Source organism: Manis javanica, chromosome 15 (genome assembly GCF_040802235.1).
Source record: "Manis javanica isolate MJ-LG chromosome 15, MJ_LKY, whole genome shotgun sequence".
Classification (NCBI taxonomy): domain Eukaryota; kingdom Metazoa; phylum Chordata; class Mammalia; order Pholidota; family Manidae; genus Manis; species Manis javanica.
Window position 1 is genome coordinate 81,497,380 of NC_133170.1, and position 19,239 is coordinate 81,516,618.

At 45.0% G+C, this 19,239-nt stretch overlaps 1 protein-coding gene and 1 long non-coding RNA gene across 11 annotated transcripts in view; both read left to right on the forward strand.

Moving 5' to 3' along the window:
* The window catches only part of ZNRF3 (zinc and ring finger 3), a 181,948-nt gene that overhangs the window by 36,663 nt on the left and 126,046 nt on the right, over positions 1–19,239 (forward strand). The window contains exon 1 of one of the 10 annotated variants that reach the window (XM_036993661.2): positions 9,855–10,405. The exons of the other annotated variants lie outside the window; for them this stretch is intronic. Within the exon in view, the coding sequence (XP_036849556.2) occupies positions 10,112–10,405 (294 nt within the window). The 5' untranslated portion in view covers positions 9,855–10,111. Of the gene's footprint in view, positions 1–9,854; positions 10,406–19,239 lie in introns of those variants that run through there. 10 annotated transcript variants of the gene reach the window in all.
* Positions 10,647–19,239, forward strand: part of LOC140846412 (uncharacterized) — a 28,894-nt gene continuing 20,301 nt past the window's right edge. The window contains exon 1 of the long non-coding RNA XR_012125476.1: positions 10,647–15,746. This is a non-coding gene — a long non-coding RNA (uncharacterized lncRNA). The remainder of the gene's footprint in view (positions 15,747–19,239) is intronic.

The following is a 19,239-nucleotide window of genomic DNA, read 5'->3' on the forward strand; positions in this document are numbered from 1 at the left end:
AATATCAAAGAAAAGCTAAGGCCTAACCAGAGTGCATCTCAAAGCATGGTGGGTAAGATCAAGGGGGTGGAGGTGTAGGGGCAGATGCCAGCAGTCTAAAGGACAGTTCTGGGAGGGCAGTGGGAGGTCTCCCTGCGTCTTTGGGCTTCTTTGATCCCTGGGCCACTTTGGCAGGGAAAGAGCCTTGGGCACCAATGGGGTCATGTCTGTTTAAACAAAATTAAACACTGGAGGTAAATTATTAACTCACTGAGGAGACAAACACAAGTATAGTCCATATCTCTAGCCCTAGGACTTGAGAGCCGCCTGGCAGTTAAGAAGTTCTGCCCATCAGGAGTGGCTGCCACTCAAGGTTCCCATAGGCTGGTGCAAGCATGTGCTAGACACCTTCTACAAGTGAGTGGCAGTGTCAGGTGCTGTGGGAAGAGATGCATAAGGACAGTCATAATCAGCCCTCAGCTGAGGGACCAGAGCTCACAGCTGTCATGAGCACCCACGCGCCAGTCACAGTGCCCTCTGTGGCCCATCCGTCAGCTCCTGTGGCCCTCTGGAGTAGGGTGAGGACTACCCACATTTCCAGGCCAGTGTACCGAAGCCCCAAAAGGGAGAGCGACTTGCCCCAGCCACACTGCTTTTCAGTGGTGGAGGAACACAAAAGGAGCCGGCTTTAGCAAAAAGGGGAGTGAATTATTAGGGTTCAGGGTATATTTAGGAACCTAACAGCAGTAAGCACAGCTGGGCTCCTACAGGCAGGGACCAGGACCAGCAAAACAGTCAGGAGGCAAGGAAGCCACTGTCCCCTTCTCTCTCTCTCTGGGGCTCTGGACTCTACCTTTCACTGAGCACTTATTTTATTCTTCCCTCCATTTTGGGTTAAGGGCAAGGGTGCTGGCAGCAGAGCTGGTACTAAGTCCTGGCCTCACCACTTTTTACTTCTGGGCCCTTAGGAAAGCCACTTCTCTCCACTTCCCTACCTATAAAATGGGGATACTATGGTCCCTATGTAGGGATCAAAGGAGAAAACATGAGTAAAGCCCTTGGCACATAATAAATGCTCAGTTAACTGGATTTGCTCCCATCATCTCACACGGTAGGAGACAGCCTCTCCAGCCCTCCTGGCTCTAGCACCATCCATCAATTTACTGGCACTCCAGGCCTGACTTTTTCAGCTAGAGAACCAACTATATATAGTAAGGGAGATAGATGAGGTCTTTTTGTTCCAGTGTAGTTTCAGGTGCACGTGGACTAGTTTTAAGAAAAGTAGAGGCAAGAAGCTGAGCAGACTCATTAAAGGGTTTCTCAACGGCAGAAATTGCAACTGCAGGATCTTGTGATCAGAAAACTGGTTGGCCAACCTTTCTAGATCCCTCCATCATGAACACTTTGGGTGTGAGGGGAGGGCAGTCATACTGAGAGAATAACAGGATGAAGGCTTAGAAGTGGGAAAGGACTTTGTGTGTGTGTGAGGTGGCTGTGGATCTATAGGCTGTGGAAGGGGCAGAAGGGGCAGGAAGGATGGTTTAGGGCCCAAACAGGAAAAACCCTGAATGTTCAGGACTTTATTTTTGCATAGACTGAAGAGCCATTCATTCACTTAGCAAGTACTTACTGTGTGCCCACTGTATGTAAGGCATTCTGCCAGGGATTACCTCCCTAAGGGAAAGGCTTAGTCCTTGTCCTCAGGAAGTTAAATGGTCTAGAAGGAGAAAACAGACACACAAATGGATGAATATTGTGCAACATAATCTAGATTCTAAAAGGGAGCTGCTGAAAATGCAACAGGAGCAGGGGGAGGAGCATCTGCCCACCCAAGGGTGGGGAGCCAGGCAGGGAGGAGGCAACTACTGCATCCAATTTTGCTTTTGTGAGCTCTGCCTGCCCACCATCCATTCCTCCTTTCCTAAGGGGAAACAGTCATCAGCCAATCTCAGTCCTTGTGGTTGGAAGGGACTGACCCACAACCTCAGCTCCAGAGAAGCGCAAATGACCGGGTCTAGTTAATCAGCATATTCCACCCCCTGGCCATAGGGATCGGTTCAGTGAGGTGGCCATAAACCAAATCTGGCTGATGAGAGTCAGTCCATGACTTGGTTAGAGCTGAAGAGAAAATAAGCTCTCTTCACTGGGAGTTTTGGCAGCATGGATGATATGAGCCTGGAAGAAAGGGGCCAAGGTGTGGAAACAGAAAAACAACATCTCAGAGGAAAGCAGAGCCAAGAGCGGGAGAGAGAAGGCACCTGGTAACGTCCTGTGAGCCCAGCCCCTGGGCCCAGCTGTGTCCAAAACCAGAATTATCCTTGGACCTTGCAGTTACATGAATCATTAAATTCCCCTTTTCGGCTTAAGGCAGTTTAAGTTGGATTTCCGTTATCAGAAGGGATTCAGTATGTTCAGTCTCTCTCCCATCCTAGACTTCCAGTTTTCCTTTTTTCAAACAATCCTGATAACAGTTTTTTCTGTACCTGCCAGGAAAAAAAAAAAATGTGTGTGTGTATGCTTTTCTTTCACGTAAAAGGGACTATCTACGTAAGATTCCCCATCTCATGCCCATCTTTTCCCTTCTTGAGCTATCCATCATCTTAAATTCTTTTCTTTCCTTTTATACACTTTATTTGCTTCTATATATAATACTAAAATTTCTGGGTTTTTTTTGCTTTGATTGCTTTTAACTTCATAGAAGAACATTGTAATGAATATAATCTTCTGGGACCTTTATTTTTTCCACTTAATATTATTATTTCTATTATTCATCCATATTGTCATGAGTCAGTGAAGTTTACTTGTTTTGACTCCTGTATAATATTTCATTGTATGGCTCTATCAGAGTCTATTCATTTCATTTTTCTGTTGATGGGCATTTGGCCTATTCCAACTTTTTATTCTTGTGAATGGTTCTTTTCTTCACATACAGTACATGTGGCTCATTTTCAAGGTCTTAGTTTTTATTTTTGATGGTCAGATCATGGGTGTTTTATTATTAAAAGCAATTAACTAACCAAATAAAAGTGGGTCATACATGGACCAATGAAGTGTGTTCCATGACTGATCTAATTTTATGTACCTGAGGATCAGAGAGAAAAATAAATTAGGAAAACACTGTATATGCTGCAATGTACCCTGTATTTTTTAAGTAGCAATATGTCTTGGAACTCTTGCTATCTTAGCACATATAGGTCGATTTCATTTTCAACTGTTGCAGAATATTATGTTAATGGACATATCATGATTTAAATGTTTAAACATTTTGTCATGGAAAATTTCCAACATACAAAAGAGAGAATGGCATAATTGAATTTCATGTATGCAACACCCAGCTTCAGTAATGATCAACATCTGGCCAGTCTGGTTTCATCTCCACCCCTCTGTTGTTCCCTCCTCAATGCATTCTTTAAAAGCAAATCTAGATTATCCCATCACTTGTCCATAATGCGTCCTGTATTGGTGGAAGTAGGTTGTTCCCACTTTTTCGCTTCTATGAACAGTGCTAAAATGAAGGCCCTTGTAAATAAATCATTGCATGCAGGTGTGAAAGTATCTATAGAGTAAGATACACTAGTATGTTTGTTTGATCCAAGGAGCAGATGAATTCTAAATTCTGATAGATTTTTCCCGATCGCCTTCCAAAGGAGTTGCCCTGGTCCCCACTCTGCATCATCAGTTCTTTGGCATCTTTCAAACCTTGTTCTCATTATTTGTTTCATTTCAGGTTCCTGTTTTTTATTTTTCTCTTCTTTCTTCTATCTTGCAAACAGGGAAGATGCCCAGAGTAAGGGGAAAAATAAGTGCAGAAGTACAGCCACTCTCACAGCTGTTCTTGGGAAGGGAGTGTCAGCTTCTGGGGACCTGGTGGCGTGGCTCCCGAGAGCCTCCAGATTGCAGCTGACCAGGGTGGGCGAAGGTGGCACTGCTGTGAGTCAGTGCCTCAAACACTCAAATAAAGCCAACTTGTGGGATATCTTTCTTCCAGAATGGTCTGTGCCCAGTGTTTGGTTGTGGCCAGATAGTACCTGTGTGTAGATGAGAAGGTGTAGGTGGCTGGGGAAGGCTGTGCTGTATAATTTGTGTTGATCTACTAGCTTGTGGGTTCCAAGTCTTGATTTTCACATCTGTCAAACAAAGTATTTTATGGGATCTCTTAAGTGTCTTTCAGCAATAAATGCGGGGCCTCTCTGAATTCCATGTCCCATTTAGAGGTTATAGTTTTGTTGTTTTCCACATGTTATTTCTTCTAAGTGTTCTCAAATAGAAATGATAAAGAACTCTAGTCTGAGTATTTACTCATGTATTCATTCATCCATTCACTTAATTAATGTATTAAGCACTTCTTTATTTTGGATCTTTTGCTTTGGAATTCTTTTACATTTTTCTTGATTTGAAAAAATTTAGAGGGGAATAAATAATGAAGATAAAACTATTTGACTCAAATTTCTTTCAGCAAAATTTGGGTTTCTAGCCTTACCTCGATCTCAGAGTCTTTGGTTTTATGGTGTGTGCGTGTGCGTGTGCGTGTGCGTGTCTACTTTCTCTTGCCACTAAAGCTGTCAGCTTAACTGTTGTATTTTTCAGGAGCCTTTTGTTTTAGGGGTGGATATTATTAGGGGCTCAAAGGATGCAGCTATTATCTTCCCTCTTCTTGTTTGTCTCATCTCAGCTTGTCTCTGTTTCTCAGTCTTCTCCTAAGTGGCAGCATATTCTATGTGGCTGGGGAAAACAGTCACAAACAGCTTAAATTTACCTAATCCTTACAGTTTGAGATCCCACAGGTGAACAAAACCCTTCTTTCCCCGTTTCCAATAGATCGAATTTCATGGACGATCCTGATAGGCCCTGCATTGGTCACATGCCTACCTCTGAGCCAATCCTTATAGCTACAGGAATGGAATGCTCTGATTGGCCATGCTGGGTCATATGTCCACATATGCGTTGGGTGGGGGGGGCTGAACTCTATGATTGACAGCCGTGGAGAGATGACATGAGCCAGGAGGGGGTGGTTACCCATAGAAGGGGAGGCCGAGTCAACAATTCCTGTTCACTACCACCTCCCTAGAAACTGATGCTGCTTTTCACCCAGTGTGAATGAAGTGTACATTTCTGTTCTTCCCCAAACTCCGGCTTCTCTCCTATTAACTCACCTCTGTGCTAAGCCACCCTCTCCTACACAGTTGGACAACAGCAAGTGATTGGCCATTATTTTCTTTTAGTGTTTTCTCTCAATCCTTTTTTATCTTCAAATAGAGGTATAGTCAATGGCAGTATTTAAGCAAACTGTCTTGTCTGTCTCTCAAAGCTCTAACAACCCCTCATCCACTATCAGCCTTTCTTGGTCAAGTAGGCATGTGATTATATTTCCACTTCAATTAAATATTGCTTCCTAAAGACAGGTGCCTATTATGGTCAAGGCTACTGCCCACATATACATCTGTCTCCTTTATGTAGTACAGAATTTATACTTCTTAGATCTTGGAGTTTATTCCTCTTTTTCCACCTTAACTGTCTAGAAGTGACAGTTTTATGTCCTGGTCCACTCAGCATGTACTTTGTCAAACTTCTCTTCTGTCTTTTGAGCCAAAAATGGCCTGTAGAGGTGTTTATTTGGCCCCACACACCAATACAAATCTTTAAAATCCATTGCAAAGATTTAAAAACCAAAAGACACTACAAATATATATGGATTTTTGCTTCATTTGAACAATCAGAAGATCTGTGAATCCTGGGTCCACATTCCCCAGAGCACCAGTGTGTAGTAGCGGCCCCCTGGACTGGCCATGTGTTCCCAGGCCACCACCCCCAAAGGTGTTCCTGCCCAAGGCCCCTTTGCCATTTACCATCTCACTTGCTGATTATTTTTGCTTACACCTGGCCCACCTCACTCACATTCTCTGCCTGGCCCCTGGAGCATTTTTTGAGTTAGTGACTCCTGGTTGGGTGGCCATTGCAAATCAGGGGCAGGTTGAAGCAGGGCTTAAACCACTGATGAATCGGGGCCTAGACTGGCCTTCTGCCTCAAGGCTCAGAGTAGAAGTAGATTGATGGTATACTTCAAAGGGAGAAGAGACACTTCTAAGAGTTTTGAAAGAACTGCCGCTACTTGTCTGTATAACATCTATTGTGCCTTTCAAGAGAATTATACGAGGTTTAAATACAATAAATGAAAGTTTCCAGAAATAGATATAAATACTGTGGAAGAATGCTGGTGTGTCTTAAATTTGAATCACCTTAAAGAAGCAATATGAGATTCACACTCTAATATTACTTTGTAAAATAGCTAAAGTGTACTGTATTGTTGTCTTTTATGACTTTTCTATCGGACCCACATAGTAATAAATGTTTGCAGAGGGAAGAAAGAGAGGGAAAAGGAAGCAAATGGCTTAAACACAGAAATTGACTAACTTGTTTTTTTAAATTTAGTTTTTATTTGTAAGTAATTAGAAGTTGCAAAAATAGTACAGAGAGGTCGAGTGTGCCCATTACCTAGATTTCTCCAGTGCTAACATTTTCCATAACCATAGGCCAATTCCCTTTGGTATTCCAGTGGTACGTAGTAGGTGTTCAATAATGTTTATTGAATGAGTGTGTTTGCATATAGAAAATAAATGTTATCATCTGCTGACTTAGAAGGTTGGTCTCTTTATTTTATTACCTTTGAATAGGTAATATATGTGCATGGAGTAAATTCAATAGGTACAAAGTATATACAGAGAAAAGTACGTTTCCCTCCTACCCTGCTTCCCAGACACCAGATAGGAAGGTATTTATTCATTTTTTCTGACAAATGCAACCATTTATTCATTTCTTATGTCTCCTTTCACACATAATTAATGTTTGCAAACTTTCATGTATCTGCTGCCTCCTTGGCCACCCTACCCTGCATTGTAGCAATATCATATGCACACCTTGTTCACTTAGCAGAATGTATTGGAGATAATTTTCTATAAGTTCATAGAGCACTTCTTCATTCTTTTTAATGGCTATTTAATATGTGTTCCATTATATAGTAAATGGGTGTACCAGATTTTTTTAACAAATCCCCTATTGATAGGTGTTTGAGTTGTTTCCTGTCTTTTATTATTAAAAACAGTACTGCAATGAATATCTGTTTCTATTTTTATGTAGCACAGATACAGTCTCTTTAGGTATTAAGGCATACATTTATGGGTTTGAAATTCCCAAACTTCCCTATTTGATCATATAAATAGAACTTTGGTGGCAGAAAATTTCCTGAAGCTTTGTGTGGTTTTTGGCCTAAGCCGGTGAGATTTGCCAAAGGTCTGGCAGCTTTAATGATGCCGATGCACCTGTTCTCAGTTATTTTCATCTGAACTGTGATAAGTAGAGAAAGGAACAGCAAGCTAAGTTATACTCAGGATGGTGTACTAGGGATGTGCCATGAAAGATAATGAATGGGTATTACTTCTTCCACTCCTATCACTTATCTAGCTCGCTTATCCAGTCCTTGCTGCCAGCCAATGGGTCTCATCTCATATTTGAAGTTATCTTCTGTGTCCTCTAACTGCTCGACAGATTTTGGTGAAGTTTCATTACTGAGTACCTCCATTTCTGAACAGCTTTACACTGCTGAGAGATGGACCACGTTCCTTTTGTGTTGTAAGCAGAGTTTTAAACATTGACACTGGTTTCTGTTTTGACCTTTGTCTGGGTTTTCATTCAGTCCTTGAGGGAAGGATTGTTGCTCTTCTCCACATTGAGAAATTTATTTTGGTCCCACGAAGCCCAGTGTTCCTAAGCAGCTGTTAGTTAACAAGCTGCCCCAAATATCTGCAAAATGGAAGGGATACACAACAATGAGCTTATACCCATTCATTTAGTCATTGATTCATGCAACAAATATTTATTGAGCGCCTACTCTGGGCCAGGCAGCCTTGCACTAAGTCCGTGAACAAGACAAGATCCTTGCCATTATAGTCTGTTTTCTGGCATGTGTGTATGTGGGGCGTGGAGGAGAGACAAAAATAAATAAGCAAATTATTTAGTATGTTAGAAAGTGATAAATGCCATGGGGGTTGGGTCACTGGGGGCAAACCAAGGGAGGTTGGGATTTGGGGACAGAGGCACATTGCCATTTTAAATAGAGTAGTCTGGGTAGGCCTTGCTGAGGGTGTAAGAGTTGAACTGATTTCAAAGAGCAAAGAGTATCCTGTGTGTATATATTTGGGTCTGTCTTTGAATTTTTTGAACAACTGTATTAATATATAATTGACATACCATTAAATCCACCATTTTTAAGCACATAATTCAGTGGTTTTTAGTGGATTTACAGTGTTTCACAACCATCAGAATGATCTATTCCAGAATATTTTCATCACCCCCGAAAGAAACTCATTAGCAGTCACTCCCCATTTCTGCCTCCTCCCAGCCCCTGACAGCAACTAAACTATTTTCTGTCTCTGCAGTTTTGCCTATTCTGGACATTGCATATAAATAGAATAATATGCTATGTGTGGACTTGTGACTGGCTTCTCTCATTTAGCATGTTTATAAGGTTCATCTGTGTTGTAGCATGTTATCAGTACTTCATTCCTTGACAAATAATTTTCCATTGTATGGGTATACCACGGTTGCTTATACATTCATCAGCTGATGGTGACCTTGTATTTTAAATATTACAGGGTCATGGATGGGCGGTAGTAATTGACCTTGCTGTGCCATCTAGGAAGAGACTATTGTCAGTGCCTAGTTTCAGTCAGCACTAGTTAGGCTTGGTTCTGGGGAAACTAAAGTCACTATATTCAGAGGCGTTTCCCAGGTGCTTCCCTCTTGAGCAGAAACTGGGTGGTCCAAATGTGGTAATGTGGATCTGCAGATGCTTTCAAAATATTTTGAAACTAAACTATTCTTTCTACTTTAACATGTAGTAAGTTGTTTACCCAAGACAATTCTCCATGAGTTTTGTTTTTTTGTTTGTTTTGTTTCGTCTCTTTAATATTTTGGGTGTGGTAGCAAGTAGAAGCAGATGATCCTAAACAAATATTTGTGTATATCTGAACAAAGCCATTCTGCTGAGGGAATGAAAACTTCACAAAGGAAATGGGAATTGAACTGAATTTTGAAGGAAGGAAAAGGCCTGTTCCAAAGAGGGGCAGAGAATTCAAAGTTTATCTTCTGGGTGACTGGGAATCCCTGGGCTTTGGAGCACGTGTCTTCGGTACATTAATTTTGCAATCACTAGCCTATGCAGAAAGGGTGATAGTTTTGGAATCCTCCCGCCTTCTGCACTGGGCAAGACTCAAACGTTTAAGAACTTCTCTTGAGGGGGTGTCTGAGGTACAGTCTCAGGCTGCAGAAAGATGAACTCCATCAGAATTCAAACGGCTGAAGGGCTTCCTCCACCCCGTCCCTGTTGAGGGTAACTGTCTAAGCGACACCGGTGCAAGAACCGGACACGTCCCGGCACGGCTGAGCTGCAAACAAACGGCCTCTGACAGCCGGGGCCCTTCCGGCTGGATCCTAGAAGTGGGGGTGAGGGTGGAAGGCAGGGAGCGAGGCCCCGCTCTAGGACTGGATTGGGGCGGAGGAGCGGGAACGGACAAGGCTCTGACCCAGCACGGGACTGGGAGGCGTGGGTCCTCCAGAGAGTACACACACCGCCCCACAGCAGGATGCAATCTTGGTTCCCGAGGTACTCCGGCGGCCGGGGGGGATGGATGCCGGCCTCGGGGGCAGAGCGCGAGCGAAGGGGTGGAGCCAGGGTGAGGGGGCGGAGCTAAGATGAGGGGGGCCGAACGAGGGCGATGGGGCGGAGCAAGCTAGCGGGTGGTGGGCGGAGCTAGAGCCATGGGGGCGGGGCTTGGGAGGTGGGGCGGGGGCCGCGCCCGCTCCGCCCTCCGGCTCCCCCTCCCGCGGCCGCAGCGGTCTAGTGCGGGAGGGAGGGGAGAGCGGGTCACGACGTTGCCGGGGCGGGGATAACCCCTCACGTGGAGCAGATGAAAGGGCCGCGGCGCGACGGCCGGGGGAGCGGAGCCGAGCCTGCGACCCACAAAGCAGCCGCCGCAGCCACGATGGGGCTGTGAGGCGTCCGCCCGCGCTCGGTCCTCCGCCGGCCCGCGACTATGCCCGGCCGCGCCCGCCCTCCGCGCCCTCCCGCCGCAGGACCATGAGGCCGCGCTCGGGCGGGCGCCCAGGGGCCCCGGGCCGCCGCCGCCCCCGCCGCCGCCCCCGCGCCCCCCGCGGCCGCCGCCTGCCGCCGCCGCCGCCGTTGCCGCTGCTGCTGGGGCTGCTGCTGGCGGCCGCGGGGCCCGGTGCGGCGCGGGCCAAGGAGACGGCTTTCGTGGAGGTGGTGCTGTTCGAGTCGAGCCCGAGCGGCGACTACACCACCTACACCACCGGCCTCACGGGCCGCTTCTCGCGGGCCGGGGCCACGCTCAGCGCGGAGGGCGAGATCGTGCAGGTAGCTGCCCGCCGCCCGGGCCCCGCGCCGCCGCCACAAGATGGCTCCGGGGGCTGCGCCCGCCGACCCCACCGCGGGCGGGCGGGCGGGGCGGCGACGAGGCCGGCGGCATCCCTCCGGGCAGGCGGGCGGGACGCGGCCTCCGGCGCCGCCGCAGCGGGGGCGAGCGCACGTGGGGGCTCGCCGCCTGTGGGTCTCGGGGCGGGAGCGGGGCCCGGGGGCTGGGCACCGGCGATGGGCATTTCGTATTGCCTCAGGTGGAAGTCCCGGAAACTACCTGTTGAAAGCCAACTTTGGAAAAATAAGTGAGGAGGGATGGGGTGGCTTGTTTCAGGTCGCACGCTTTGCTTTCTATCCATGCATGTTCTTTTGGGGAGTAACCAGGTTTGTCTGAGAGGCTGCACAACATCAGGTTCGTCCCTGGAACGTGCTGCCAGCCTCACCTGGGCGCTGACCTTCCTGCAGGGCTCCGGACAAGCAGGAGCAGGCAGGCAAGCAAGGGGGAGCTGGCCGAGGAGTGGGGATCGCGGGTGCCCAGGAGTGGCGGTTGAAGGCAGCCCTCGCTGCATGCCTTAGATTACAGGGGGTGGGAGGGAGACTGCCCGCTTCTCGGTGAAGGGCTTTTGCGGAGGGCCTGGAAATCAGGACACACGGTCGCTCACTGACAGGGCCTCCACCTTGCTGCAAATGAGAGGCTTGCATTCCAGAGGCACCCGTCTAGGGAGAGCCTTAAGATGTGCCCACTCTTTGGAGGAGGGACTTTGAGCTGAAGCCTCCGAGGTTGGTGAGCTGGGTGGATGCCTTCCCGCTTTCTTGGCGATGATTTTATCAGCTTGTTAGACTGCCAGTGTACTTAGGGCAGTTAATATGCATGCCTTGGACGTGGGCGATTTGAAATAGCTGGCTTGTGTTTGAACCTTTTAGTGGTGATGGAATGGGTGCAGGGCTCTAAGCTTTGGGCCTTCCGTGCATTACTCTTGGGTGAGTTATGAATGAAGAGAAGGCGACTTTATGGAATGACTGCATAGCAGCCTCTTCTCCCCTCCCCTCCCCTGGTGAAGACGCACAGCCTTGCATGGATAGGACAGGGAGCTGTGCAGCTTGGCTCTTTAGAGGTGTGTCCTTGCAAAACTGGGGGATTAATCATCTGGTGGATTAATCAGCAGCAGTGCTTTATGGGGGCTCTTCTCCCCATCTTAAACTTATGCGGAATAAATAGAAGGGGAAACACATGTTGTTTGAGTCCTGTGACTACATATGTTAAAGGTTTTAGACTTTTTTCTTTGCTAATAATGTTTTAATTATGGTCTTTAATTTATAAGCTTTAGAGAGGATGGTCTGCTAAAGATGCCTATATGGTTCAGTCTCAGCCTTCAAGAGTAGTTTGAATCTTAAAGCTTACACCTTGTGACTCCTTGTTTCTCTTTGAGGCTTTCAGTGGGCCTGATGGCTTTAGAAATGTTTGATTTACAGTCTTCTAAGAGAAAAGATGTTTTAATGTGGCACTTCACTTTCTGAAGGAGACTTTTGAAGTTTGCGATTTTTATCTGCAGTGTTTTAACTTGTACTCTTTCCCCACGGTAGTTTGTCTGGCAAGCTATCCATTATGAGTAGTGTTATGCTTTGGAGATAATCTTAGGTTCACCATTTAATACAAAATTAGCAGTTTAAATACACCGTTTATAACCATTTTATCCTTGTGAGTAGAGAGAGAATGTGAATTTGGCAGAAGGAATCTGTCCTCTTTTGAAACTTTTTGAAGTGCTTATCTAACTCTTGTAGTCCATTAGCCTAGCCCCAAAAAAGAAAAAAATTAAGTCAACAGTTGCTAAGTAAAGAAAAATGACATAAATAGTATTTAATAAGTTTACCAGTTAAGCAGTCACTAATAAGTGTCCTTAATTCCCACGTAACAGCAGTAATGTCGGTGAGTTTATCTGAGCTGTCTGCATAGTCATTTCTCGGTGTTCCCATTCTCTATCTTTAATAACTTTATCATGGGCGCCTACTCGCTGAACCTCTCTCTGCGTGTGCACAGGAGGAGCTCCGCGTGGCTTTCAGAGCTGTGTGTCTGCAGAGGCTAGCCTGCTTTTTATTCTTCAAAGACTGCGGGATTGAAGGAACTGGTGAGGCCCGTCAGCCCTGAAAAAGGATTTTGTAAGGAAAGTTGATGTCTTAGGATTGTTGAGTGGAAATGTGACATTTTATGTGAGAAATGAGAATGGAGAAGAAACAAATTGGGTGTTCAGCTTCAGATTAATCAGGTTTTTAAAGTGCCCTCGTTGAACTTTTCAAACCTTTTATTTACTATCTTAAAATACATTTTTTGTGTGTGATTTGCTACTTAGTGTTTTATGGTCTTCCAAGCAGAGTTCATTTTCCTGTAACTAAACCTAAATAGTAGCACAATAGCATTCCAGTGGGTTCTGGTAGCCTTATTGTTCACGGTTTAGGGAAGAAAAAGACCTGTTTTGGGAGGCTTTCTCCTATAAGGATTCTCAGATAGAAAATTGGTTTGTATTACTGTTTTTTTTTCCCTTTTCTGTTACATGCAATGACAAGAGATACCTTATAGTCTGATTTGCTCAGACACTTCAAATTAGAGTACCTGTTCAGTCATTTGCATGGGCTAGCATAGGGGGAGACCTGGTTAAGATGTGCGTGCATGTGTATGTGTGTTTGTGTGTGTATCAGAGATAGTAACTCCCAACTTTGGGATCAGCCACCAGGAGTCTTTCTGTCCTTGGACATTTAAGGCTTAAATAATATATATTTACATTTCCCCTGTGAAAGTTGTGAAAACAATGTATGGACATAAAATGTTATGAATTACTTTTATTTTATTTATTCATGCATTAAAAGTCTGCTTGTAAGAGTATCAGGCATACAGCATGGATGCTGGCGGGATTAATTACTATTCTCCTGTAGTTCTGAAGTGTGGAACTTTAAAAGGTTCTTAGACATATGGATACATATTTCATCTTTGAACCAATTTGTTGCTATTAATGAGATCATTATCTGAAACTTTCACACTTGGCTGTGCAACTCACATGGTTAGTGATGTTAAATAAAGGCCTGATTAAACACTGGCTAGAGGTATGCGGATTGGTTAAACAAAGAAAATTTGCATGCTAGAGATGAAAGATTGTTTTAAAGTGGAAATGCGTTTTTTTTCCTTGAAGTCAAATATTTAGAAAGGCTAGAGAAATTCATTTGTAGAAGGAATGTGATAGGTTTTGTGTAACTTTAAAATCACCCTTTCTGGATCCTGGGTTAAGTGTTGAATGGTCTTGAAAGCAGAGGAGAGCTGGGAACATTTAAGATCTAAGCCAGTGCGTTAACGTTGAGGGGTGAGGGAGAGCTGGGTGGTGAGTTAGAAAGGCTGAATGAGGTCCTGAAATACGCAGTGTTAACTAAGGGTATCACTGAGAATGATTTTAGGAAACTAACTCCTCTGTCTTGCTCCCCTGTCAGTGTGTTTCTGCAGTTCAGCATTTGCTCAAACACTTTCTTTTCACCTCCATTTCAAGTTGACTTTAACAAGCCTGTCTCTGAAGATTGACTTGGCCTAATAGAACAATTGTGTGCTGACAGCTGACCTGGATTTACACAGACAGGGATTGCCGACTGTCTTGTCAGAAGGGCCTTCATAGGGTAAAGCCAAGCATTTGATTTGGTGGAAAGCTTTAGGACTGTGTTTTGTGACCTCATGAATTCTTAGGGGCTCTTATTTTCTGTGTTGTTCCCTGAGATCCCATGTTAGTGTTACTAGTACAGTTCTGATTGGAGATGAAGATGGGGGAGGGAGGTAAGCGTGGAGTCTGTAGACCAGCAGGAAGATTGTGATAGCTTCCATTTATAAACATTTACCATGTACAGGGCACTGTGTTAAGCATGTCACATGTTTGCTCATCTCATCCTGATTTTAACATGAAATTAGCAACTAGCATGAACCCATTTTACAGATGAGGAAACGAGCTGAGAAAGGCTATTTGACTTCTCCAGCCTCATACAGCTAGCAAATGATAAAACCTGGATTGAAACCCAGGTCTGTCTGGTCCCTTTGTTCCTGTTTTTGCCACATAAATAGAACTTGGCTGGTTGGGCTTGGACATTAATTCAAGTCTGATTTTTAACAACCTAGGGTAGAGGTTCTTCACCTGAGGGTCTTCCAGAGATGGTCTGTGGATTCCTGAAATAATACACATAATCTTTTCTATGTGTACTTTTATTTTCCTGAGAAGATAGATGGTTTTTGCCTCGTGGAAGAGTTTGTGATGCCCCCTCCTCCCCAAGAGGAAAAAGAGAAGCCCTAATCTAGTACCCATCATCAAACTGCCCATTACTAATGTTTGAATGGAGTGATGTGGGACTCAGGCTGCCAAGGGTTGTAGAGAAGTCCACAGGTTTATGTATCTTCATTGAGCATATTCATTTGATAGATGTTTACCAACATCCTACTCTGTACCAGACACTGTGCTGCTGTTGTCTTCTAGAGTTCACAGTCTCCTATAGAGACACATGCGTGTGGTTAAATGATAGTCCTTCCAAACTGGGTGTCCACACAGCACTGAGCCTTTAGTCCCTCAGACATCATTGTCTATGGTGAATTAACTTCTCCCCTGTGCATCTCTCCGGTTCTCGTTAAAGGCTTCATCCTTGGGAGAAGTGAGAAAATAGTCACTCAAAGAATTTTCTGCATTTAAGTGGTGCAGTGTGAAAAGGCTGCGATCAGAATGCAGGATGTGGGAGAGCAGAGTGTGAGTGTGTTCCTTGACAGCATTCCCTGGAAATGAAGTGGGGCATCTTTCCATGTTGAAATGCCTGAAGAGCAGCTCCTCACACCTTCCTCGTGGTCCTGGGTTGAGTATGGTTCCTCAGTGCCTCCTATGAGTATGACCCCTGGATCCTCAGTGCCTACTATTTATCAGATACTTGGTGTTTAATGAATGAATGATGGCTTTAGAATGAATATCTGTCTTAATGGGTCTGGATTAATCGATGAGAACACTTCATTAGGCTTGGCTAATAAATTCTGGCATTATCTTATCTTTTTGGTTATTTCCTGAAACTTGCTGATCAGGTGGAAAGAATAGACCTCTCCTGGTTCTGGTATTTTGGTATAATGCCAGGTTGTATGAAAATGACCTGTGTGTGTGGGTTCAGGGACAGGATACCTGACATTATAAAAGTCTGAAGATGCTCTTTTCTTGATACAGCTCTGTGTGTTGAGAAGCCCGGATGGGGACAGCTATTACGGGTGGACAGATGCATGAAGAATAGTTCACAGCCGAGCCCTAGTGTCCCTCGGAATAACCATAATTTCAGGGTTGTCATTAACGTGAGTAAATGCCACGTGAAAACTGCTTCTTGGTGGTGTTTCCCAAATCTAGAAAAATGTGGATTTGTAGTTCCTGACAAAAATGACACTTAAGTCAATCTTGATAATTAGAAGAACCAGATTCCACCCTTTAGGGTGTTAGGTAAGGAAACTGAAGTCCAGAGAAGTCAAGTGCTTTACCCGAGGCCGTGTGTTGAGGTAGAGATGACCCCACATCCCTCTTCGGCGCTCCTGACTCCCAGGCTCGGAGCCTTTCATCCTCCTTGGCTACACCTCAGCTGAGTACAGCAAGAAGAACAGATGTAGAAGTGCGCCTTAATGATCAAGGGTGTAACGGGGGGAAGCAGGCCGTCTGCTTTGTACATTGAGTGTAAGTGTTTGCTTTCTCGTCTAATTTAGTTTTTGAGTTGCTCAGTCTACCCCTGAGTCAGAACTTATGAAAATAGCCACCAACGATCACATGCGTCTGTGTGCCCGGCACGGAGCACAGTGCTGTGCTCACATTTAACGGCGGACGTAGATGGCACGCCCCAGGTTTTCTTTCCAAAAGGGAACTAAGCTCGGAAAAGTAAAGTCACTTACCAAAGTCACTGAGCAGCTTGGCAGTAGGGCTGAGATTCAAACCCAGGACTGTGTGATTTAAGCCACTTCTGTTTTCAGTGCATCCCTTGGCACTTTCTTTTGCTTGAGAAGAGATTATGGGACCCGATGGTAGAATTTAGAGTTGGGTGTAAGCCTAGACTGATTGACCAAGAAATGAGTGCAGCTTCAACTGAGAAACCGCTCTGCCTGCAGAGATTAATTTCCTTCCTTCCTTTCCTTCTTTGTCTCTTTCTCTTTCCTTCCTTCTTTACTCCTTTTTTCTTTCTCTTTTCTTCTTTTAATCATAGATGTTTCATTCTAACTTGTTTTTTCCCCACAAAGAGCCAGTCTGCCAAGTTTGGGAAGAAGGACCAGTGATTCGAGGTGTGCCGCCATTACTCGGAGGCCCTTCCGTCATTTTGGCTGTTTGGAAAGTTGGAATAGCCATGGTGTTCTGGCATGTGAAGGGGCTTCTGGTATGACACACCTCCTTCCTGTGGCTGACTTTTTTGAGCCATTCTGGAGTCTGCACCGTTTTCTCCAAAGAGGTTGTGTCCCGTGTTCATCGCCTTTCTTTGCACAGACTGTGTGTTCCCTGTTTGATTGAAAAGACTGTACGAACCTGAAGCTGGGGCTTCTGCCTGCTCATTCCATCCTTCTGGATGTTTAAACTTACTGTGGGTGGTGCATTCCTGCAGTGGGCAGACACGCACTGACGCCTTCTGTCCCCCAGACCATGCGGGCGGCAAGGCAGCAGGTGGTGATGAGTAAGAGGCCGCCCCTGCCCGCAGGCAGCGGAGTGTAGGGACAAGGCAGTGTCGAGCCACAGTCCTGTCTGGTAGGATACATCTGTACGGTACTGAGGGAACACCTGGCCCAGGGTGCTAAATAAGTTTAGGCCTGGGCAACCCATTTTGAAGAAACATGTGTAATGACACAGTATGTGGGTTTGAGCCTTCTGGCTTATTTTCCAACTAATTTTTACCTGCCTTTGAGATAAAAGCTGATAACCCCTTTGTGGAGATGTGATTTTATACCTGTCAAACAGGATAGGAAGGAGGTAAGGAGTAGGGGTTCTTTGTTCCATTTGTAGCTTGAATGAGATGTTTTCAAATCTGACTTTAACGACTCTGTTGACTCATGATAGTGTGAAGAGAGAATGAGGTCAGCTGGCCCATTGTGGTTCAAGGGAGAGCGTTTTATTTTTATTACCCTTAAGATGTGTTGTAAGACTTGGTATTAATCCCCTTCCCTCTCCAGCAGCCAGGGTGATACGGTTGTTTAGAAACTCAGTATGTGGAGTTGATACAGTGAAAACAGATTTTTGATAGTCCTAGAAGTTTGGTGTAAAAATGTATGTTGGAATGGGGATGTCTTGTCTCCCAGTACAGAAGCTGCTGCATTTTTTAAATAGTGAGGATCATGTTTGATTAGGTGTGTCTTAGGTCCCTTCCAGGTCTGTAAGAATTTGATTAAAAGCTGATTTTTCACTTGAACTTAATTTGAGTGTGCTAACTTGTCAGCAGATGTTTTACTCAGTTCTTAGCTTTTATGTGCCTGTGATAGAGTTTGTGCTTTTCAGGTGTTACTTCTGGGGTTTCTTTCATACCAATTTGGTCAGTTGAATCAGCCTGGGAGGAAACTGAGGTGGAGTGTCTAAGCTTCGTGAGGCCACAGAGCAGGGATGAACTTGGCCCACCTGAGGCCAAACCTCATTGACCTGCTTACCTGAAGACCCAGGATGTGTTTTGGTAAGATGAGGCAATAATGTTAGAATAGATACGTTTTCCGTCACCTCTAGTCAGTGCCAAACATCTTCCTTTAAAAAAAAATCATCTGTATATTTTTTTAAATTATAAGAATAATATGTATTGATTGTAGAATACTTGGAAAATATAGAAAAGTATGAAAAACAGTCCCACTACCTACAACTCCTGTTAACATTTTTTGTTTTGGTATAGCTGCCTTTCTTTTTTTCCCATGAGCTTGGAGGTATTTTAAAGAAAATTGGGAAAAACATTACATGGTAATATAATCCTTCCTCCACCTTGAGTATTTTCCTGTTAGTAAAGGCTCTGAAACATTTTAAATGTCTGTGTGACATATTCTTGTCTTCTATTATTATATGTAATGTTGTGAGGACATCCTTTTTCTATCTCTTGATTATTTTCATAGGATAAAGTTGGAGAATTAGGACCACTGGGTCAAGCAGTGTAAAACATTTTTAATGCTCCTATGCGTTGTCAGCTTGCTCTGCAGAAGAGTGCTTCTAATGTATGCTGCCCTACCATGTCAGCATACCTGTTTCCATGTCCTCCTGCTTGCAATGGGTATTGTCTGTTTAAAAAAAACAAAACACCCCCTGAATACTTCATAAAAGTGAAAGCTTATACTATATTCCTGTCATTTAGTGAACAGTAAAATACTGGCTTTTCCTCTGCCATGAGGATCTGAGTTATGACTAATGTCTGCATCAAAGGGAAGGTACCTGGCATGGTGTCTAGGAACCTCCCTTGTAGGTGTATGTGAGCAGGAGTCAGGAGCAGCAGGCTGCTCCTTGTGTTCTGGGTAGGGACACCGCAGCTGTCCAGGCAGATGGCCGTTCTCGGGCCTAGAAAAGACCTCACGGGAGGGACCAGTGTGCTGTCGCCCACCCCGTGGCAGCAGATTGTGGCCCAGGAGGTGCTCCTGCTGTTTGCCGTTCTGTGCCCTCTCTCCTCCCCACAAAGCAGGCTCTGCCTATGAACAGGCTGGGTCTGGAAAGACCGTGTGAATCTGTTCTCTCATTCAGAGTGACAGTTTCAGCTTATGGTGAGCAGAGATGCAAGCAGAGTCAAGGACCAGACTGTCGGGTACATTTAAACTGCAGGCCCATGGACTGAAAGTGGTCCCTGGTATTTGTTTGATCCCT